This window comes from Chelonoidis abingdonii, chromosome 3, assembly GCF_003597395.2.
Source record: "Chelonoidis abingdonii isolate Lonesome George chromosome 3, CheloAbing_2.0, whole genome shotgun sequence".
Lineage (NCBI taxonomy): Eukaryota > Metazoa > Chordata > Testudines > Testudinidae > Chelonoidis > Chelonoidis abingdonii.
The window spans coordinates 151,151,545-151,172,915 of record NC_133771.1 but is presented as its reverse complement, the minus strand read 5'-3'; the positions used below and the strand labels follow the sequence as shown (position 1 = coordinate 151,172,915).

Genomic DNA, 21,371 nt, shown 5'->3' with positions numbered 1-21,371 from the left:
TGTTGAACTATGTGAGAATATGTGTGTGTACACACAGCCATGTTCATTGTGTGTATAACTTAAGTACAGTAAACTGTGGATTTATCTTTTCTGACATTTTTAAAATTAGTGCTGCAATGTTACAGCTCTTAATTTAAGAGCTATAACATAGGGAAGCTGTTAAAGCAAGGTCTAACAACCCTGACCGTGTCCTTTTTATAGTAACATCATATTAGATTATTCTGTATAGTTCATTATTGATTAGGAAGCTAAAAATAACTGCTAATTACTGAATACTATCGGAGATAACAGTATTTAAACACAGCATCTGAAAATATAAATAAAAAAAATCATTTATTCCATGCCAAAGTTTAAGTGTTCCTGAGCACCTGAATGTTGCAATGAAGATATTTTCTATACCATAAACAAAGTCAGATTCTGCTTTTTACTACAAATTGCAATGAAACACAAGTTTAACAACCTATTGGTTTTCATCATTCATGGTAATGTTAAGATTTCTTTACATTAGTGGAATATTATTTCAGTTTGTACTTTTGAATTATCAACATTAAAATAAACAGATGATTCAAATATCCACTAGTGAAAATTATTCTTGCTGTCCATAACTGGTGAGAACATGTGGAATACATGGTCACATCTGGTAATTTTCAAAGCTCTCCAGAATTTTGCACCAACTACATCTCTTCCATAATCTTTTACACGCCCCCCCCCCCACCATCAGATTGCCCACATTTCCTGTCTACCTACTCACTTTATCTTCTTCATCCAGTGGAGACTTGATGCATCCTAGTTTTGCTGCTAAATGCTTGGAACAGCCACTCGCTTAATCTGCACTGTGTTCTGTTTCATTCCTACTCTCCTTGAAAAACTGCTAAATCCAATAACATTTAAAAGCAATGCTTTATGGATTACATTAAATGGTATTACTGCACACTAGTTATACTGGAATGGTTTTTTATGTGGATACCTTTAAATTATGTCAGCGGGACCTAAAGCGCATGGAAAGGCATCCTTTTTTAGTGTGATTTGAAATCCTAAGAAAATAAAATAAATATTGTCTTAAATGCAATTTTATGGAGGTTTTAGGAGTCTGTCCCCCCCAGTATTATATTTTACCTCCTATGCCTTTAGAATGCATGGTCCTCAGGGCAGGAATCTGTTTTATGTTTATCGTATTTCACCATTTGTACAGCACTATGTACTTGCATAGTGCAATATGAACAAAAAAAGAGGGCAACTGCACTGATACATTCACATAAGTACACTACAACTCAGTGGTTGAATTGTGGGGTGGGGGAAGCAATCTCATAATATATATTTTTTAAAAAAAGGAGGCAGAAGGGTTGTCTGCACCAGATTTTTCATCTGGCAGCACTAAGTACTGTGAGTTTGACCCACTCATTTATACACCCCCCCCCTCTACAATTCTAGCATTGGTTAAATTCTCTGCAGTCAGATCATGACAGAGCTGGATCTCCGTTTTTCTTAAAGTCTGTGATGTGTCTCAAATGTCTGGATGATTTAAGCTGCACCATATTAAAAATGATTATTCAAAAAAGATTAAAGAAAATATGAAATAAAAAGGAACTACAATGCAGTGTATAAGATTATTAAGAGAGTAGACACTATAAGGCTTAAAAGATAAGTGCCAAATTAAGTAAAAGTAGAGAAAAGGAATAAGTCAGGAACTAAAGAATTGCAAGTATAAACTGCCAAGGGTAGTAACAGTAGCGGAGTTAGCTAAATACACTATCTGAAAGTTATATACTGTGGGTTAAAACTAACAACTTTAAGTAAGGGAAGAGTTGAATTTATGTTAGTTCCTATAAAATGGTGGTGTGCCTTTTTGGAAGGGGTGGAGTGCGTTGGTTAAACCTTCACTGAGGACCACTGAATGTCTGCACATCAACAGATTCTAAAAAAATCTCTACCTATGACAAAATAATAGCTCATTTTGCTGCAGCATCCCTTCTTCCTGAAGAAAAAAAAATACCCACCATTACTTCTTTTTAAGGAAGAGGGTGTCATAACATTACAGGTCTCTGTGACACTTAGAAAAACTTCTCATAGATTAAAGACTGACTTTCCATTAGTGTTCCACAGGAGGTAGCTGGCAGAAAAGAAATGGAAGACTAGAACAGAAATGGAAGACTAGAACAGATAAGCTACTGTTATGTCATAATAAAAAGATCAACTCAAAATACAACGGGATCAACTGAGTAAAAGAAGCAAGTTATGAGATGGAGGGGATATCAGATGTTAGTGTAAAAGAAATTTTAAAAAGCACCATGAAAGGTAAATTTTATGCGGTTCTTAAATTTTCTCTGGAAGACTGTTTAAAACTATTTTTAAAGATACTTTGCTGCTTTTATAATTTTGTTAGTCATTTTGATTATTTGAATTTTCTTTTGGTCTGCTGATCAAAATCCATTTTCACAACTTCAATTCTAGCGTCCAAGTCTGTTTGAGGAATACTATACACTTAACAAGTATGTACATTCCTGCCTCTCCACATGCCTCCCATTTTTCATACAGAAAACAAACATATATAAATAGTCATGGATTTTGCATATTTTATATGCACAAGGATTATGATAAATATGCTTTCAAAATAAAAATACGTACAAGTATCCAAATGGACAGTACTTGTCACATACTATGGGTTTGCATTTCTTAGGCCTTGAACGGCACTGACAGATCTCACAGTTGTGGACATCAGTCTGGAAACCGAAGGAACAGTCCAAGGAACACCCTGATATGAGGCCAGGACACAGCTCCTCTCCTGTGAAGAACACATGCAGCTTAGCACAAAATGAAAACTGTTGTTCAGATCACAAAAAATGTATCTATATACAGACTAAACCTTTTCCACCTTTATACGGTTTAACTGTTAAGACTACCAATATTTTTACCTCCCTTCCCTAATATTCCTCTACAATTCTACAGTAATGGCCCCAAACACTGCAGTTTGCAACAGAGTTACTACAGTGTTTCGGACCTGTATTATAGACTACCATAGTGAGTGTTTGTTTTTTAAACAATTTTTGGTTCCAAGCAAAAGCTTGGGAGTAGGCACCTTATATCTAGGGAGGTGCTAGGGAGAGGTAAACATTCCAACGGAATCCAACATTCTTGAGTCATGTGGCCACATTAAATTCATGTCAACAAAACTTCAGTAATAATACATACTGTCTATGTTTTATTTTTGTTTAATAGATTCATGTGCAGTATAATGTATTTTATTTTGAACAGTATTAATCCAAAATAAAATTGGAGGAGCTGTTGTTTATTAAGGATCTCTATTTGTTACTTACACTAACTGTCACCTGTTTGAGTACTAAGACCTCCCTACTAAAAGCACATTACTACAGTGCCAAAGAGGTGACAATCTTAAACACACCTGCTGGATTAAGTCAAAGTAAAAGAGCTTGAAGATGGAGTCCCACAGCATGATTGAATAGCCTCTTTTGGGAGCAATAAAAAAAGATAGCAGACTGGAGGAATCCAATTACATCTGGTGTAGTAATGTCAGGAAGAGGGTGTGGCTTTTATGTTCACTTTCAGCAAACCTTTATTACTCTGAGAATAACAAGTTTGCTTTTCTTCATGGAGGAAGAGGGGAAACAGTTTAAAACAATCTTAAGACACTGCCAAGCCATCAGGTGTACGAATCCACATATAATTAGTTTTCCTTTTCTGTGCTGTTATATATTTTTAGGCATGAGTCCATGGTATGCAGAATAGAAATTAGTAAAAGATGTGCTAACACTTAAAACTGTGGCACAATGGTGAAATGTACATTTTATATATTGGTTGTGGGGGTGAGAGAAAACAGGAATGCACAATAATCATTAATTTAGAGGGTAAAACAGAGGAAGAGACCTGGGAAATGACTAGCCAAAGAGAAAGCAATAATGAAAAAGAGGACAAGAGAAACAGAGGGAGATAAGAATCAGAAAGAGAAGAATGGACTAGATAGCAAGTCAGTGCAGACATACAAAAAGAGGACAGAAATGAAGATTACTCACTTGCACTGGAGTTCTTCAAGATGACCTCTGCATATTCACACTCTTGGAATACATGAATTGTGCAGCTTGGACCAGTAGAACTTTTTAGTAGCAGTGCCTGTTGCAGAGCTCGTCACCTACTCCTCATTCAAAGGATGGAACTATAAAGAGATCTGGTTGGCAAACCACACTCAGAGTTCTTTCCATCATGTCTTCAAAGGCAAAGTTGAAATTAGGACTCCAAGGAAGAGGGGAAGGAGGATGGGAAATGTGAATGTGCAGAGGTAATCGAAGAACTCTGGTTACAGGTGAGTAACCTTAATTTTTTCTTTGCGAGTCCTCTGCATATTCCCACTGTGGAGTTGAGCAACCAGCATTCTTCCCTCTGGATAGTGGGAGGAAGAAAACTAGTTAAATAGATACCATAATGCTTCTTTACTAAATTGTTTATCTGATTTAGATGCAAGACGTAAACAATATTTTGTGAAAGAATCGAGCTCTATATGGCAGCTTTGCGGATTTTGAATATGGGAAGACAATGAGTGCTTGTCTGCATGGCGAATCACTGAGTGGCAAGCCGGGGATATATCTACAGCACCCCAACTTGTTGAGCAATAACTCATGTGGACGCTGCTACCGCACAGTGAAAGTCCTGGAGTACAGCCTCCGAAAATTTTCACTGCACTGTAGCAGTATCCACATAGCAAGTTACTGTGTGGCAAGCTGAGGCACTGACGAGTCACATCCTGGCTTGCCATGTGGTTACTTGCTGTGTAGACAAACCCTAAGTAAGGCTATGGAAGTGGTCTTCACTCTGAGTGTGTTCTAAGCCCTTCTGGAAGAGGCGTAGAGGTGCGTTCATAGACACTCTTCATTAGACAGTCAGACACTTAGAAAGGCGCTGGCATGTGACTGCCTAAGCTCTACTCTTTTCCCCATAAGAGACAAACAGTCTAGGTGATTTTCTGTATTCCTTAGCCATACTCAAATGGAAGATTAATGCTCTCTTAGCATCCAAGTAGTGTTGCTTAACTTCCCGAGTGACAGTGAGGCCTAGGGAAAGATATTGGTAAGTTTATGAATTAGTTAAGATTGAATTCTGTTGCCACCTTGGAAAGAAATTTCAGGTTGGCTAAAGGACCACATTATCTTTGTGAATAACTTGGAGGGGCGGGTGGAAGAGGAAGGGGAGAGAGGTAGAGTCCAGCCATGACAGCCTGTAGCTTGCTCAGCCTTCTAGAGGATATAATAGGTATAAAAAAGTCTGTCTCAATTTAGAGTTGAAATAGGGAACATTTTCCCCTGGGTTTGAAGGGAGGATTCATGAGCTGAATAAAGACTAGATTGAGATCCCATGCAGGTGAGGTTCTCTAACCACAAAGTAGACATTCATTAGCCCCTTCAAGAATCTTTTTACTCTATCATGGCTAAATATAGTCTTTTGCTCAATTAAGCTGTGATGAGCAGAGATGGCTCTGAGAGATACTTTTACCAATTATATGGAGAGCCCCAAGAATTTCAAATAAAGTACTTCAGCATGGATTGAACAGAAGCTGAAAATGATTTCTGTTATTGTTGGTTCTCCAAAAAGAGGACCTTTTCCATTTATGACAACACAGGTGTGTTGACTGTTTCATGGAGGACAATTGTATCTCCTGTACTGTTTCTGAATAGGACAGTTCCAGATTTGCCAAAGTCCTGTGGCCCATAGTGTTAAATGAAAAGAATCTGGGTCTGGACAGCAAATCTAACTGCTCTTCTGGTCAACAAGTCTGGAACTGCAGGCAAAGACAGAAATCCCTTATGATAGTTGCAGGAGATCGAAAACCACTATTGCCTTGCCAAGGCCAGGCCTATCAGAATAACCCTGGCTTTGCTTGAGTTTCCTGAGAACTTCCTGCATTAGAGGAACTGGGGGGAATGCATAGAGGATATCCCCACCCTCAGCCCTGAGGAAGCACTGCTGAGATAGACTGGTTGTCTGCTTTTGCTCTGGAATAAATCCTCTGGAGTTGTGTCTTGTTGAAAATAGGTCTCTCTCTGGATACACTCACAGAAAGATGTTGTTTACTACTAAATTCTTGAGTGATCACTTGTGCTGATCATATAAGTCTCTGCTCAGCTGATCCACCTGTATATATTGTCCTTGTCAGAAAGATGGAGAGTTACAGGATAAAAATTGGTGTACTATTCACCACTCCTCCAGAACTACAGTCTCTTCACACAGGTGGCTATAACATGTCTCTCCACAACCCCCATCCACTTGTTCATGTAAAATACTGCTGTAATATTGTAAGAAGTTGCTTGAACCATGCTGCCATGTAAATGAGTGAGAAAGTATTTATGAGCCCAATATATTGCTCTAAATTTTAGAATGTTGATAGCAATTTTTTCTCCCTGGAATGCCAGTGACTTGTTAGATTCTTTTAATAAGCCCGAACTGGATGCATTGGAGGTGACTGTAGCTGACACAGCTAGGGGTTGAATGCAATCCCTTTGAGGGCACTGCAACATTGAGTCCACCATATGAGTCACAGGAACACATCTCCGGGTAGTGTCAATGTCATAAACATGCTATCTGTATTTGAAATACAGTATCTCGCTAACCAATGTTGTAGAGGTCTCATCTTCAGAGATTTGTACAGAGTTAAATTGTGTGGCTGAAGCCATAAAGCCCATCAACTTGAGGGAAAAGAACACTGTCTGATAAGAGTTCTCCTGTATTATTGCGATTGCTGTAAGGATTTTGAAATACCTTTCTTCTGGAAGAAAAGCTCTGCCTTTCTGAGAATCTAGAACTGCCTCAATAAAGTATGACCTGGTTTTTGAACTCCAGTGTTTGAAATAAGGTACAAATCTGTGATGTAGCTTTTGCTATGTCCTCCTGTAAGGACACGATAAGCCAATTGTCTAAGTAAGGGTACATAGATACTAGGACATCTCATATATGTTGCTACTGCTCAAAAACAGTTTGTGAATACTCCATATATCATAGTGTGTCCAAAAGAGGGCCCTGAATTGGTACTGATCTCCTTCTACCACAAACTCTAGATATTTTGGATGGGAAGATCTGATTCACATGTGAAAATAAGCATCTTGTAAATCAATTTTTGAGCCCCAAATCTGTCTTGGCAGGAATAAGGAGGGAAGGAGCGAGCCTAGGGTAAGCATGAGAAATTTGGAATTGACACATGAGAAAGGAAATAGAATATATAGCCAAAAAGAATGTGGGAGAAAAAAAGTGAGAGGGGAACAAAAAGAAATGGAAGCAGAAATAAAATACAATTTTATCGTTTGTATACATCCTTAATTTATTGAAACATGTTATCCCAGTTATGTTTTAAGGATGTCATTTATTATTTTATTTTTTCATTGTTACTTTTAATTTTTTTTAAATATACCGCAGATCTTGCATGAAATGTGGTGAAAGAGGGCAAAAGAATTCTTTCCTTAAGCCTCCATTGACATTAATAAGCTTTGAATCAGGCCCTACGACACCATTATGCTTAACATCAGTCATGACTTGGAACTGGAGATGAGCAAACAATTTCCTTCTTATATTTTGCTTTGATTAGTTCATTGTATCACTTTTAGACAACAGCATTAGAGTAGCATTTTATATCTTAACTCAGCACATGCTGTTAGAGACATCTAATATACTGTTTTATACAGCATCAATGTGGTCAATGCAGCAACATACACCGAGGATGACAACATCCTGCCCCAAGTAGTTTATAATCTAAAAACAGATTATATGCCATTTGATGTACAGACTGGAAGATCCAGTGTCAAGGCAGTGCAGATTTTCTTAGATAATAATTTTAGTGGTGGTTTATTATTGAAAGGATTTTCATTTGGTAAGTGCTGATTTGATATTACTACTAATCGATTACTTGATGAATTTGTATGCAATACAGCTCTTTTAAGATATTACGTTCATATTGCCCATTTACTATTATTGATCATACAAATGCATGTATATACTTTACTAGAATGTTGGCCTATATGTTATGCTCTGCAGGCAAGTGAAGATGAGCTCTGCCAAAGAGCCAGAACCACAGCCAAGGTCTCTCCACTATAAATACTCTACTGTCTATCCCTAAAAGTACACTTCTAAGGATGGTCAGCAAAAGTGCCTCATTTGACCTCAGCCACCATGGTAGTACCAAGGGAAAGAAGCAGCTTGTAAGGAAGCTGGATCAGAAACCATGTATGGCTGTACATATTAGAACAAAATGTCATCTGAAAGTAGATGGGAAATCAGCGCAGTCTGCAGAAGATGGGTGTAATGCACTCATTCCAAACTTGAATGAACAGGTGAGCTACCACATTCTGTACTAGCTGAGGCTTCCAAAGGTCTTCAAAGATGCAAGCAAGCAGAAAACACTGCAGTACTCCAGACATGAAAATTTCAATAGCGTGACTGACTACAGTGAACTCCGCATTATCATAGAAAAGCCACCTTTCTCCTAGATATTGTGGATAAAAACCAAAAAGTAATGGCATAAACCCCTGCTGTAACCTGGGAATGAAAGAGTGATCACTGCTTCAGAAAAACCCCAAAGCTGCTTATGAATCCATTAATCGAGGGCAGTCACAACCATTGCCACTTCATCAAGTTGCTTTCCATGCCAACCATCATCTCCATCTTTTCAAGATTCAGTCTCAAAAAGTTCACATCCTATGTCTTACTCAAACACTGGGAAAGCAAGAAAAACAATGTTGCAATTTGATATACAGGAAACATATAGTCCAGTACCATCAGAATGTGGACAACACTGTAGTAAAAAATGCCTAACAACTGCCTGTAACAAACTAATTTACATTTTGAACAAGAGGAGTGGGAAAATGGAAGAGATGTAAGGGATATTTCCTGCATCAGAGGGCCCTTGTGATGGGTGAGCAGCTACCCTGTTGCCTCTCAGAAAGAGCACCATGGAAGGATCAGCCCTGTCCATCATTATCATATCCTCTAACAGTACCTAAAACACCTCATGCTCAGCTATATTAACCATCGATGTATCCAACAAAAATAATATGGACATGTGATCAGTGTCCATCTCTAAAAGAAGTTCATCACCAACGTTACTAATGCTGTCTCTATACCATACACAGACATCACACCAAATTGCTAGGGTTTCCAAGAGATAAGAGGAATCCACACAGATCTCAAACTACCCTACCCACACATCTGATAGCTTTCAAAACAGTGAGCATGTGCTTTTATGTGCTGAACTCAAACCTTCATGGGATATTTCCATATTTGCCCAGTGACCTAGATATCCTGACTTCATATAGAGGACATCAGTGCAGAAAAGTCTAGGATGTTCCAACACCACTTAAGATAAGGGTTCAGCCAATATTAATCAGGAATTCAATAATTGTTATTGAACTGCCATTTAATATTAACATAAATTGGACCATCAAAAGGCTTTTATACTGACAGGAAGGATATTATTGATCAAAACTACTGAAATAGATAAATTCAAGTCTATGGAAAAACCTTCTGAGAACTCTACGTATTTCAAACACTCCCATTAGTCACATTTTTGTGAATCAGCATTTTTATTAAACATACTTTATGTGTAAGGGAAAAGTAAAGGTTGGATTAAGTTTTAAATGTTTTATTGTACACTACAATAAAGGATTATGTTTTTGAATAAATATTTAAAATCTGAATTTCAAAATATTTACATTTTCTAACAGCATGATATTCTGGAATTAACTTTGGGTAAAATATCCCCTAACAAACACCTCACACCTAACAAGACAATGGAATTGGTCCCAATGATTTTTACACTTAACACCTTCGCAGCTCTCTGACTACATTATTGTGAGAATAACTTTATGAACTGATGTACCATCTTGCACATACAGATGCACAAATTGCATGAGGAAACCTGTAAGTGTGCAATCTGATATTTCTGATTTACAACAAAGATCTGAGTAATATTCCTTAAATTAAATATTTCCTTTGTAATAATTCCAGCTCACAGCTTCTTTTTGTTACATTTCTAGCAGTTTCTTCATTAGCAAGCATTCATATCACTAATTTCCTGCTTTTATAATGATACCCTTTTTGTTTATTTCAAATCACTAATTTTCCATTCCAGTCAAAGTTGCAGCACTAAAATTATTTAACAAATGCTTTGCTGTAGTGGCAGATCATCTTTGAGTCCGCAGGCATACTTATGTCTGGATGATAGTCTACTACTAAATGCAATATTGACTACTACCTTTGATTCTGAATCCTGTGATGAATCTGTGGCCCAGTAAGACTACCACCTCCCTAATGGCCGAATGGAAAACTTAATGACAGATATACCATTGATGCAAGGAAAGCACCTCCAGGCAGGTGCACTGGTTTCTAGCTTCTAATGATTCAGACAGTACATTGCTGAAGAATCTGCTAGCACCTGTACACCCAAAAGTAGCTCCAATGAGAAATCCGGCCTTTACTGTGCCTTTGAACTAACAAGTCTTCTGGGTTAGCTCAAAAATTGTATTTCACTTAGCAAAAGGAATGTTCTACATATTTTTGGAGCTCAATGTCTAACAGCATTGACTACACGTGCGGTGGAAGAGTGTGTTTGTATGAGAGCAATCCCATACAATCAACAGAAGAGCAAAAGGCAGAGCACAGTAGAAGTAATTAAACACCTAAAAGCTCTGAAAATTACAGGAAACATGGATAGCAAATGGTAAATATTGAAATAGACTTTTTACTCCATTTAAAAGTCAATAAACAAAAAACAAACAAAAACAGATGAGTAAAAAGTTGCCATGTTAATGATGGCAGTGGTTCAAGAAATTGAAAGTGCAATGTATTTGAACTGTTAGTGAAAAAACTGGACTGTTAAGGCATCAAAATCAATTTTGTTCCATAGAGTTCTCTAAATGAAAAGGTATAGGATATACAGTACATGAGGGCCATGTGTTTCATTGCTGAGTACAGCAGTCCATTTAAATCACTGACAATTCTATTATAGATTTGAGATTAAAAGTATTATTTTGCAAGTATGTGATCACACAAACCTCTTTGATAAGAGAGTAGGTGGTCCATAGCATTAACAAGATACAAGAGTGCTTACTTAGGGCTGTCCATGTAATCCTTACTTATGGTAAGCAATCAGAGTGAACTCATTATATAATGAAGATTGCAGATTTTGGCATTCTGAAAAGTACAGCTACCTCTGGAAGGCAACACAAGAAACTATAAAGCACATAGTAACATTTGAGGAATATTCTGCAAAATCAAGGACAAAGACTGAAACAGTAACAGGGCAGAAAGTGAGATAAATTCAGCCATATAACCCACTGACATAAATGGGGCTGCATTAATGTAACATAGGGCAGAATTTGGGCTTGTGCCCTAGAAGCAGAAAGTGAAATGTGTGTTCAGGAAATAACTAATCAAGAAGAGTGAACTTGGGACAAAGTGCAACCTTTTTGGTGGGAAGCATCATACAAATTTTTCATCATATGGTAAAAACTGTGCAAAAAGGTACAAGAAAAATCACTTTGCAATGGTGTGCTTGTCAGGAGAGGTGTTTAAAGGACACTAAGATTTGAATGCCAATGGAAGATAAGGATGGAGCTGTGAGGTGTAATGGGGCAATGGATAGAATGACAGCACAGTATACTGAAGTGCAAAACAAGTGAAGACTAAAAAAAGTAGCTTTTAGAAACAGACAGTATTGCTCACAGGAGCAAAGTCAATACTGATGACATGGAAGATTTTGAAAGAGCTAAAGCAGAAGACAACACTTATGAAAAAAGAGGTGATGATGAAAGCCAATGAAGAACTGACTGAGATGCACGTAACATGCAGATTGAGGAGGATACAGCGTAATGGTGAAGACAAACTATTTTTTAAATAGCTCCTACAGGAAATAGTCTTTTCTGGGAGAGCAAACCAGTGAAAAGCTGAGCTGATTAGATTTATTTTTAAAACAGTGAAATATCAATGTGGTCCAAAACCAAAACAGCCTAGATAAGCAGCAGTAATTGCAGCCTGGGAAAAGCAATTTCCTGGCACATTGAGGGGTACATACACCATTCAACTGAAATACATGATTCACTGTGTAATGCATGCCCTAAGTAGAGTACAGGTGCCCTTGAGACAAGAGTTAAGGGAAATGTGAAACAGAATGATACCGGTGAACTAATGTAATAGCCAAATGTAGCCCACAGACTGGGTGAATTCAATAGCATGGGTAATAAAGGTATCAGGACACTCAGCATGTGTGTGGATACCAAAGAACTCAGTGAGAATATAATGTAGGAACATTACTGAGAAAAACAGTGAGATATGAGGCACAATATTTTACAAAACTGGATTCATCACATGAATTTAGACACACACAATTAAGTAACAAGAAATAAAAAAAATGTGTACATTCGACTTCAGAATGGCCTGAACCAAAATACTGAGCTTGCATCTCCCTTAACTTTGGGAAAGCGTGGACCCAGATCCAAACTTTGTAATACTGTTGATGTAACGGGCATACTAGAACAATGAGTATTAATATGCTTGAACTTTGAGAAGTGTGGAATTGAATATGGTTTCAGAGCCAAATTTCACTATCAGGGCCCACTTCCACAAGTAACACATACTTTGGCTTCCATATGGGAAAAAGTTCTGGTCTAGAAATGTTCCACAAAGGATGATGGAAAGAGTCAGAGTCTACATTAACAATGTGGTGATGTGGCTAACTCTTAAGACGACCATCACAGGCTGTTGGAGAATTAAGAAAAATGCATCAATATAACTGAAGCTCATTTGCGAAGCAGGAGTTGATGTAATTGTGACAAATGTTAGCAGCAGCAGGAATACAGCTAGGACCGACTAAAACAGAAGCAGTACAAGAAATGATAAAACAAGAAGATTTTTTAAAAAAATCCTTGGATATAACATACTTCAAGGACAAGTTTATACCTAGTCTGATAGCTACAATAGTTCCTTTTAGAACATGCAAATACTGAACAGACATGGCTTATAGATCATAAGGAATGAAATAAAATTAATTAAATAATAGTTACAGGATCAATGTTAGCATTTTTCTACCTGAGTAAGGAGACCAGTGTTTATAGATGCTTCTAAATATTGACTGAGCATGCTCTTACTAAAAGATTAATGTTGATTTTCAGCAAATCTTGAAACACTGGGGAAATTCCAGAGGACTTGAAAAGGCCTAATATTGTGCCAATTAAAAAAGAGTAAATTGAATTACTCAAATATTTATACATCTGTCAGTCTGACATCGATCCCAGGAAAAATAATGAAATGGCTGATAAGGAATTTGATTTATAAAAAATAAAGGAGGGTAATACAACTAATGGCAATCGTCATGGGTTTATGGAAAATAAATCTTGTCAAACTAATGAATTTTTTTTTGACAAGATAACAAGTTTGGCTGATAAAGGTAATAGTGTTAATGTAATATACATAAACTTCTGTAAGCATTTGACTTGGTATCACACATTTTGATTAAGACACTAAAATTATACAAAATCCACACAGCATTCATTAAAAGGGTTTAAATTGGCTAACTGATAGGTTTCAAAAATCTAACTGTAAATGAGCAACTGTGATTCTAGAGGGTCCTGAAGGGTTCAGTCCTCGGCCCTACACAATTTACTGATAAAGTTTGCAGGTGACACAAAGACTGAGGGAGTGGTGAATAATGAAGAGGACAGGTTACTGATACAGAACAATCTGGATCCCTTGGTAAACTGGGTGCAAGCAAACATATAAGTGTTTCATTACAGCCAAATATAAGGTCACACATCACAGACCAAAGAATGTAAGCCATACTTATAGGATGGAGGATGTTATCCCGGGAAGCAGGGATGTCTGAAAAACACCACTGGGTCATGGTGGATGATCAGCTGAGCATAAACCTCCAGTGTTACACTCTAGCAAAAAGGGGTAATCTGATCGTTGCCATGTAAACAGGGAAATATCGAAGAGGAATAGAAAGGTTATATTATTTCTGTATTTGGCACTTGTATAACCGCTATTGGAATACTGCATCCATTTATGGCGTCCACAATTCAAGGAGGATAGCAATAAATTAGAGAGGGTTCAGAGAAGAGACATAAGAATGAATAAAAAATTGAAAAACAAGTATTATAGCAATAGACAGCAGGAGCTCAGTCAACTTAGACTATCCATGAGACTAAGGGGTGACTTGATAACAGTTCATAAGTGCCTACATGGGGAACAGAAATCTGATAAGAGGGCTCTTCAGTCTAGCAGACAAAGATACAAGATCAAATGGCTGGAAGCTGTAGGTAGACTCATTTAGACTAGAAATTTTTCAACAGTGAGGGTAATTAACAGTTGGAACAAGTTACCAAAGATTGTGAATTTTCCATTACTGGAAATCTTTACGTCAGGATTGGATGTTGTGATGATTTGGGGAATCTCTCTATGTACAACTTAGAGAGACAAGCTGGGTGAGGTAATATCTTTTATTGGACCAACTTCTGACATGTGCATTTCTCACCAACAGAAGTTACTTCACCCACCTCGTATCTCTAATATCCAGGAACCAACACAGCTATACCTATGCTATGTACAATTTATGAATTCTGTTTGAGATTATGGATTCTATGTACATCTATAACCCTCAGTTAGCTAGTTAGTCAGCCAGGGGCTGACAAGGACACCATCATGTATTGCACCCCCTTTATGGAAGAAAGAAAGGAACAAACAACAGAAATTGTTAATCTGAAGGGCTCCCATTCAAATAGGAACTCCTTAGGACAGTGGGTTGGCTGAAGCCTTAGGAGAATCAGTTTTCTCCAGTTCTCGGCAGGGGCTATACTTTGATTGAATAGAATTTCCCGAGAAATGGCACAAGGAAACAACAACTTGTCGTCAATGTGACTCATCAAAACATAGGATTCTTTGAGATAAGAGAGAGAACAAAAGGGCATGCTTTAATAGCACAAGGGATCTTTTTGACAGTGGGACCAACAAAGACTGAAGAAATCTGCCTGCAGTGGTCAGAGTGAGAGACTCCATGTTCTGGAGGGGATCCTGAATGCCTTAGAGACTAACTAAATCACAAAGAATGCTTAAGAGTAATGAGGAAACAGACAGGAAAGGGCATACGTTTTTTTTTTTTTTTTTAACCTAGATCTGTGTATCTCTTGTGCTGTTTAAAGTAAAGAGTAATTATGTTAGAAACCTTTGTAAAACCTGTGTCTGTTTACTTCAATGATCACATGTCCCTAAAGAAGTTAATTGTAAACAAGAGAGTGCCCAGAAGGTTGGAAATCTGAAGGATGTGCTTAAGCAATTAGGAGGGGGTTGAGAGAGTAGATTCTAGTCACAGGACCTCGGCAGCTGGACCACAGCAGTCTCAGAAGGGAGTTCTTTTTCTAGCACCATGAGTGTGCACCTAGAAATCCAGACTCAGGAAAGCTTAAAAGCACATGGATCTAACATGTGGACTCCACACACAGCAGCCTGGTGAGTGTCCAGCAGGGGGAGCTTGATGATAGCTGTGACAGATCCCCCTCCCCCCCAAACAGGGGTTCCAGGCTTTTGTACTGGTGACCCCTTTCACGCAGCAAGCCTCTGAATGCGACCCCCTCTTATACATTAAAAACACTTTTATATATTTAACATTATTATAAATGCTGGAGACAAAGCGGGGTTTGGGGTGGAGGCTGACAGCTCTGACCTTCCATGTAATAACCTCGTGACCCCCTGAGGGGTCCCGACCCCCAGTTTGAGAACCCCTGCCCTAAAAGATATGCTGTAGTTCACCCACAGCTATTGGAATTGAAGCAGGAATTAATTCATGCAAGTCTTATGGCCTGTGTTATTTATGCGGGAGGTCACACTTGATACAGGCACTGAGGGTACTGGAGATCTAATATGTCTCCATCCTCGTTTCTTCTTGGGGATTAGGAAAATAGTTGGAATAAAATCCCTTTCATCAATGTTGAGATGGTATTGGCTTTATGGCTCCCCTTAGAAGTAGCAAGTCTACCTCCTATAAAGTATCATCTCATGAGAGTGGTCTTGAAAAGGGATGGAGAAAGGGTTTTTGGAGGGTGAAGAAAGAGGAACTTTATAGTGTAACCAAAGTGGATAGTATGGAGAAGGATCCAGCATGGGGTGAAATGGACTCCAAGGCATTGGGTACCATCAGTTCTAAGGAGGATACCCCATCTTGCACAGATGTGTCAGAGGTTTTAGAATCTCTTGGATGATGTCTCTTGGAGAAGGCAATGAGTGTCACAGGGTAACTCGTCTCTGTGAACAGCTTGAGCCCAGCTCTCCTGGACTGCAGTGGCTGGGCTCAATCCAGCTAATTAAAGTGGACTAGGCTATACCTGGGTCTATAAAGGGCTGCTATTAGGCAGCTAGGGGGAGGAATGACTGAGGAAGGCTGAGCCCTAGGAGCAGAGGCCACACTGGAGGGGAGTTAAGTCCTGTGGTGAGTCCCTGTAGCTAATGGGGCCAGGGGATCAAGGAGCAATCCCACAGCTGCAGTTTCAAGAGGGGAGCAGAGCTGGAGGAGGTAGGAAAATTGCCAGAAGTCAGGGAGCCAGAGACCCCTGGGAGGGATGGCCCTGAAGCCTGGGGGCTAGGTTTTGACTTATGACTGCCTTCTGTTTGTTAACTTTGCTATAAAAGAATAAATCTCTGTAACTGAGATTGTGCGTGGCAGCACATGGTTGGAGGTGGGTGCAGCAACAGTGCCTGTCAAAACCACTGAGGAAATATCCCAGCCACAAGAGGGAATAGCAGACCAGCTTCTTTCATAATGCTCATGGACTGATGGCATCATGATCTTCCTTGTAAGAAGTTCTGACACAGTTCAGATTCAGATCTGAAAGGATGGTCATGTTCTCCAAAGCTGTGTAATCATCACAAAGTGTCTTCTCCTTGTGAGCTTTTGGTGTAAGCTCACAAGAGCGTGTCAATGGTGGTGATGTATGGAGGATGGTCAGTTCTTTGCTGTTACCAACGGTAATAACAGTCTATGCTTAGAGCCCTGCATGTAAACAAATGCATCAGATCTGCAAAATGACCCACTGATATCTGTGTATATAAAAATGATATATGTAGACTTGCAGGGCTCTAAATAGAAAATTTGTATCTGCATCTGATCCGCAATCTGCAGTGGTTCATGGATATCTATGGATTTGCAGGGCTCTATCTATGCTCATGCCTCTTTTTACTCAGTATCGACAGTGATGAAGAGGAAGGTCTCTTAGCCACAACCCTGATGGCTTTTTGAGCCTCCCTGCACAAGGCACGAATAGTCACCTGACCTCAATAGCATAGGGGCAAATCAGATCTCCTCTTAGAAGTGGATATAGAGCAGTATTTTTCTGTAGACTCTAGAGAGGGTTTCTTGCCCTTATGGTGAGCCTGAGACTAGGAGTACTTGTCTCTACCTTTGCCTGTCCCTCCATCCAAAGTGGTAGTGCTGGTAGTGCACTCAATATCTCAGACTGCTGTATAGTGGGGTCTGCCCAGCCCAGATCCAACTGGGACCTCAGAGCCTGTTCCATGAGGTGTTTCCTAACCCTGAATCTCCTACACTTAATGGGTACAAGGTAGGAAGGAGTGACAGATGCTACACTTAGCAGAGATATAAGCTTCTCTGAGGCAGAGGCACCTCTGATGGTTATAGCTGACTGGGAAGGAACAGGGCAGGAGATGCAGTTCTTGAAACTCAGAGCCCTGGGCATAACTGGAGTCCCGTACTGGGAAGAGAGTGTGTGGTGTGGGTATTCCCTGAAATCTGTCCATCTATCTTATAAACTACTTAAACTAAAGTAAGACTTTTTTTTATGTATGCCATCTACAGTTTATAACACTTGCATGTTCGATGTAGGAGAATCAACCCTGTGGACACTGGAGAGTTCTATCTTTGACCATGCAGCAGTAAGAAGGAACTGGAGAGGTGGTCAGTCTGAACGGCCCCTTATACTCGCAGATCAAAGCACAAGAAGGGAAAGAGTGCAGACCAACAGAAACTACTAGAAAAAAGTCTTCTGAGGCATATGGAGCACATGAGTACCCAGAGTAGAATACATACAGGGACCAGCACATGAAGAACAACTGATTTTAAATGAGATAGGAAAAGGCTCATGAACACAGAACAGAAGAACTGTAGCAGGGATTTAAAAGGGACCTTCTCTCAAGAGAGGGGAGTAGTCATTTAGAGGGAACTAGACCAAGGCCCAGGACCCTGCTGAGGAGTGTCTGAAAAGTTGGGATAGCCTAGTCTGCCATCAATGGATGCTAAACCTTTAGGTAAGATAGACATACATGTGGACTGTTTATTCTTTTAAAATCTGCTTTGTTCCTACTGCTAAAACAAACAATATTTTTGTTTTAAGAAGGCTGTCTGATCACTATATCACTGGTTAGACTCCTAAAGGGAAGAACTGCAGGTGCCCAAACTCATCTGGAGGTGCAGGGCAAGAATGGTTCATACACATGGTACTGTAGCCCAAGACCTGGTCTAACAGTGGGAGAACAGTGGAATTCTGCCCACGGATAGGTAAAGGCATATGGTGTAAACATCTACAGGGGGGCACTCAGAGACACCTGAAAGGGGACATGAGTGCAGCTTACCTGTATGAGTGACAAGTGCTATTTTATCTGCAATAGTTATCAGCATGGAATCCCCTCCCCGCAGCATGCCATCTCAATGGATCATAGCTTGTCAGACAGAACTTCACACAAGCTGCCAATGCATGACCCTAAGGTGTGTTGAGCGTGCCCAGCTTCCACTGAATTCAACAAGATTTGGGAGGGTGCTCAACAGTCTCAGAATCAGGCCTAAAGGACATTCAATTTAGTCCATAAATAATTCCGTAATTTAATCCATAAAGGATCTTCCACTTGAACACTTAGCCTAGTTTTATTATTTAGCCTTGTGAATTGACTTCTTAATTGGTCTCCTCTGATGTGTGTAAAACAAAATCTAATCTCTTAAACTTAGATATAAGCTTATCTTTCATTTACTTTTTTTTTCCCCACATGGACACCTTGGTGCTCTGACCAAACCTAAAATTCTGAAATGGTCTCAGAATTTATTATAGATAGTGCATTTCTTTCCATGGTTCTTTTCTTGATCCATTTATTCCATAATTTTCATGTGAAGCAGGCTCTCATCCATTACCTAGACACAGCCATTCTTTTTATAAATCATCCAGGCTACTTATGGCTTTTGAAGAGAAATCCAAGAGATGTAGAAGCCTTTGAAGGTACGTTTGTTTTGTATTTTGTCTTCTAATTTGCAGACAAAGCTTCAGATACCAGATGGTCCTACTGTTAATTAAACAAGAGCTATGGCAGCATTTTAAGCATGCCTTGGTATACTGTCCATTTCTGAGATGTGTAGCATGGCTACAAGGAGCTACCTAAGTATCTTTACCCATCATTATTCTCATGATGCTGAAGCCAGATCCTATTTCAGGAGAGCTGTTTTACAGTACCTTTTTAATTAAGCACCCCTTAGACTGAAGCACCCCTTAGACATCCTCTTGGTGTGGATTGCTAGTGCTGGTTCATCTTCAGGGGTGGGGAACTGGGAGGCAAATTTATGAAGGAGAGAACTAGGTTACTTAACAGTAACTGGAATTTTCTGAATATATTGCCTCCACAGATCCACACTAACTATTCCTCCTTCTTTTAGAACTCTCTATTGAATTCCAATATATTGATGAAAACAGAGGATGCGAGTGTTGAGATGCTCTAAAACCCTTCTTAAATTAAATGTTTCAAAAGTGTACTGAGTGCAAACGGCCCTAATAAATAACTGCTTTAAATAGTTCTGGGATTTACATATCACATATGACTCCAGGAATGTGGACTTGTACAGGCAATATCGAAGAAATATTTAGTAGCAAGTAACCTGACTTTTGTAGTCCTTCAAACAGTTTTCATTCCACGTGACAATCCTCACACATCCAAGCCAGTTTGAATGAATTTTGCTAGTTTGATTTCATGAGGCATATATTCTTTATTAAAATCAGTATACTATTACCACCTATTGTTTTTTCTCCTTCCCCTTGGGGTATTTTTGTAATTATAGTAAGAAAAGAGATCAAGTTTTTCTGCTATGATTTGTTCATCATAATACAAACCCATCCTGTTAAATGTGCATGTTTTCATTATCCTCTAGGTGTTTAAATAAAGATAATCTTATTTTATTTTATTTTACTAGGGATTGAATTTAGAGATTTACCATACATTTACTGTCAGGATCACTCTTTTCTAGTTCTAAGAATTTATCCCATTACATTTTTTCCAGCATTCTGATATTTCCCCATTTTTCATGATCTTTCATAGTTAATTGTCAGAGGTTCAACACATTTGTTAGCCAATGACATTTATACTGAAGAATAAGAGTATCCTACTCCTGCCAGGACTCTCCTACTAAAATACTTTCTTCTGCCTGTCCTCAAGCTGGTTAGTTGAATGTTGTACTTTTTGATACCACTATCCTAGTTTCACGAGACATGTTGATGTTTCATGACAACAGCAGAAAACTTTCACCATCAGAAAGTGTTCAAACATTCTCATTTTTATACTAATTCAAAGAAATTTGCACTACATACAATATGCATATATGCCTTATATTTGATATTAAATTCAATAGAAAGGCTGCTACATTAAATACACCAGCATCTTGAATATCATAGACGAGAGATATTCACCAAAAAATGGTTAGAATTAATTGTAAGGATATTTTTTTTTTAAACCACAACCCCAAATATGTATATTTAGGGTAAGCAACAATTAAGGGAGTGAAATGACAAACATTTCAAAATTTTTAACCTGTAACACAATAAAATAATTTTTTTAGGGTTACACTCTCCCACTGTGTACAGGACCCTGCATGGCTTTGTTCTTGGCTCTCTCTTCTTCTCACTCTATACTCTTTTTTTCTCATATGTTCACAATTTCAACTATCATTTCTACACTGATGACCCATAGATGTACTTCTGCTCCTGACTTGCCTTCATCCAATCCTGCATCTCAATCTCCTTCGCTGATATTGCCTTCTGGATGTCTCCTAACTCATTTGTCAAGCTTCACACTGCCAAAACTGAACTCTAGGTCTTTCCACTCAGCTCCACGTGACCCGTTTTTTCTGTCACTGCCATCAACACAACTATCTTCCATATCCCTCAAGCTAAAAAACTGGGGGCTGTCTTTGAATCCTCTTTTTTTTTTTTTGTTATCTCAGAAATCCATGTATTCAAGTCCCTTCTGAAGACTTCATCCCTGTCAGAGTGCCTTGGGTATCATGTTATCTGACAATGTCATGCTTGAAGAATGATTTCTGTGTCTTTTATGTGCCATATTTAACTTAT

The 21,371-nt window shown here is 38.7% G+C and overlaps 1 protein-coding gene across 3 annotated transcripts in view; it reads right to left on the bottom strand.

The window, feature by feature from the left end:
- Window positions 1–21,371, bottom strand: part of CRIM1 (cysteine rich transmembrane BMP regulator 1) — a 330,365-nt gene that overhangs the window by 68,218 nt on the left and 240,776 nt on the right. For 2 of the 3 annotated variants that reach the window (XM_075064226.1, XM_075064225.1), the window contains one exon: window positions 2,626–2,782. The exons of the other annotated variant lie outside the window; for it this stretch is intronic. In XM_075064226.1, coding sequence (XP_074920327.1) covers window positions 2,626–2,782 — 157 coding nt within the window. The remainder of the gene's footprint in view (window positions 1–2,625; window positions 2,783–21,371) is intronic. 3 annotated transcript variants of the gene reach the window in all.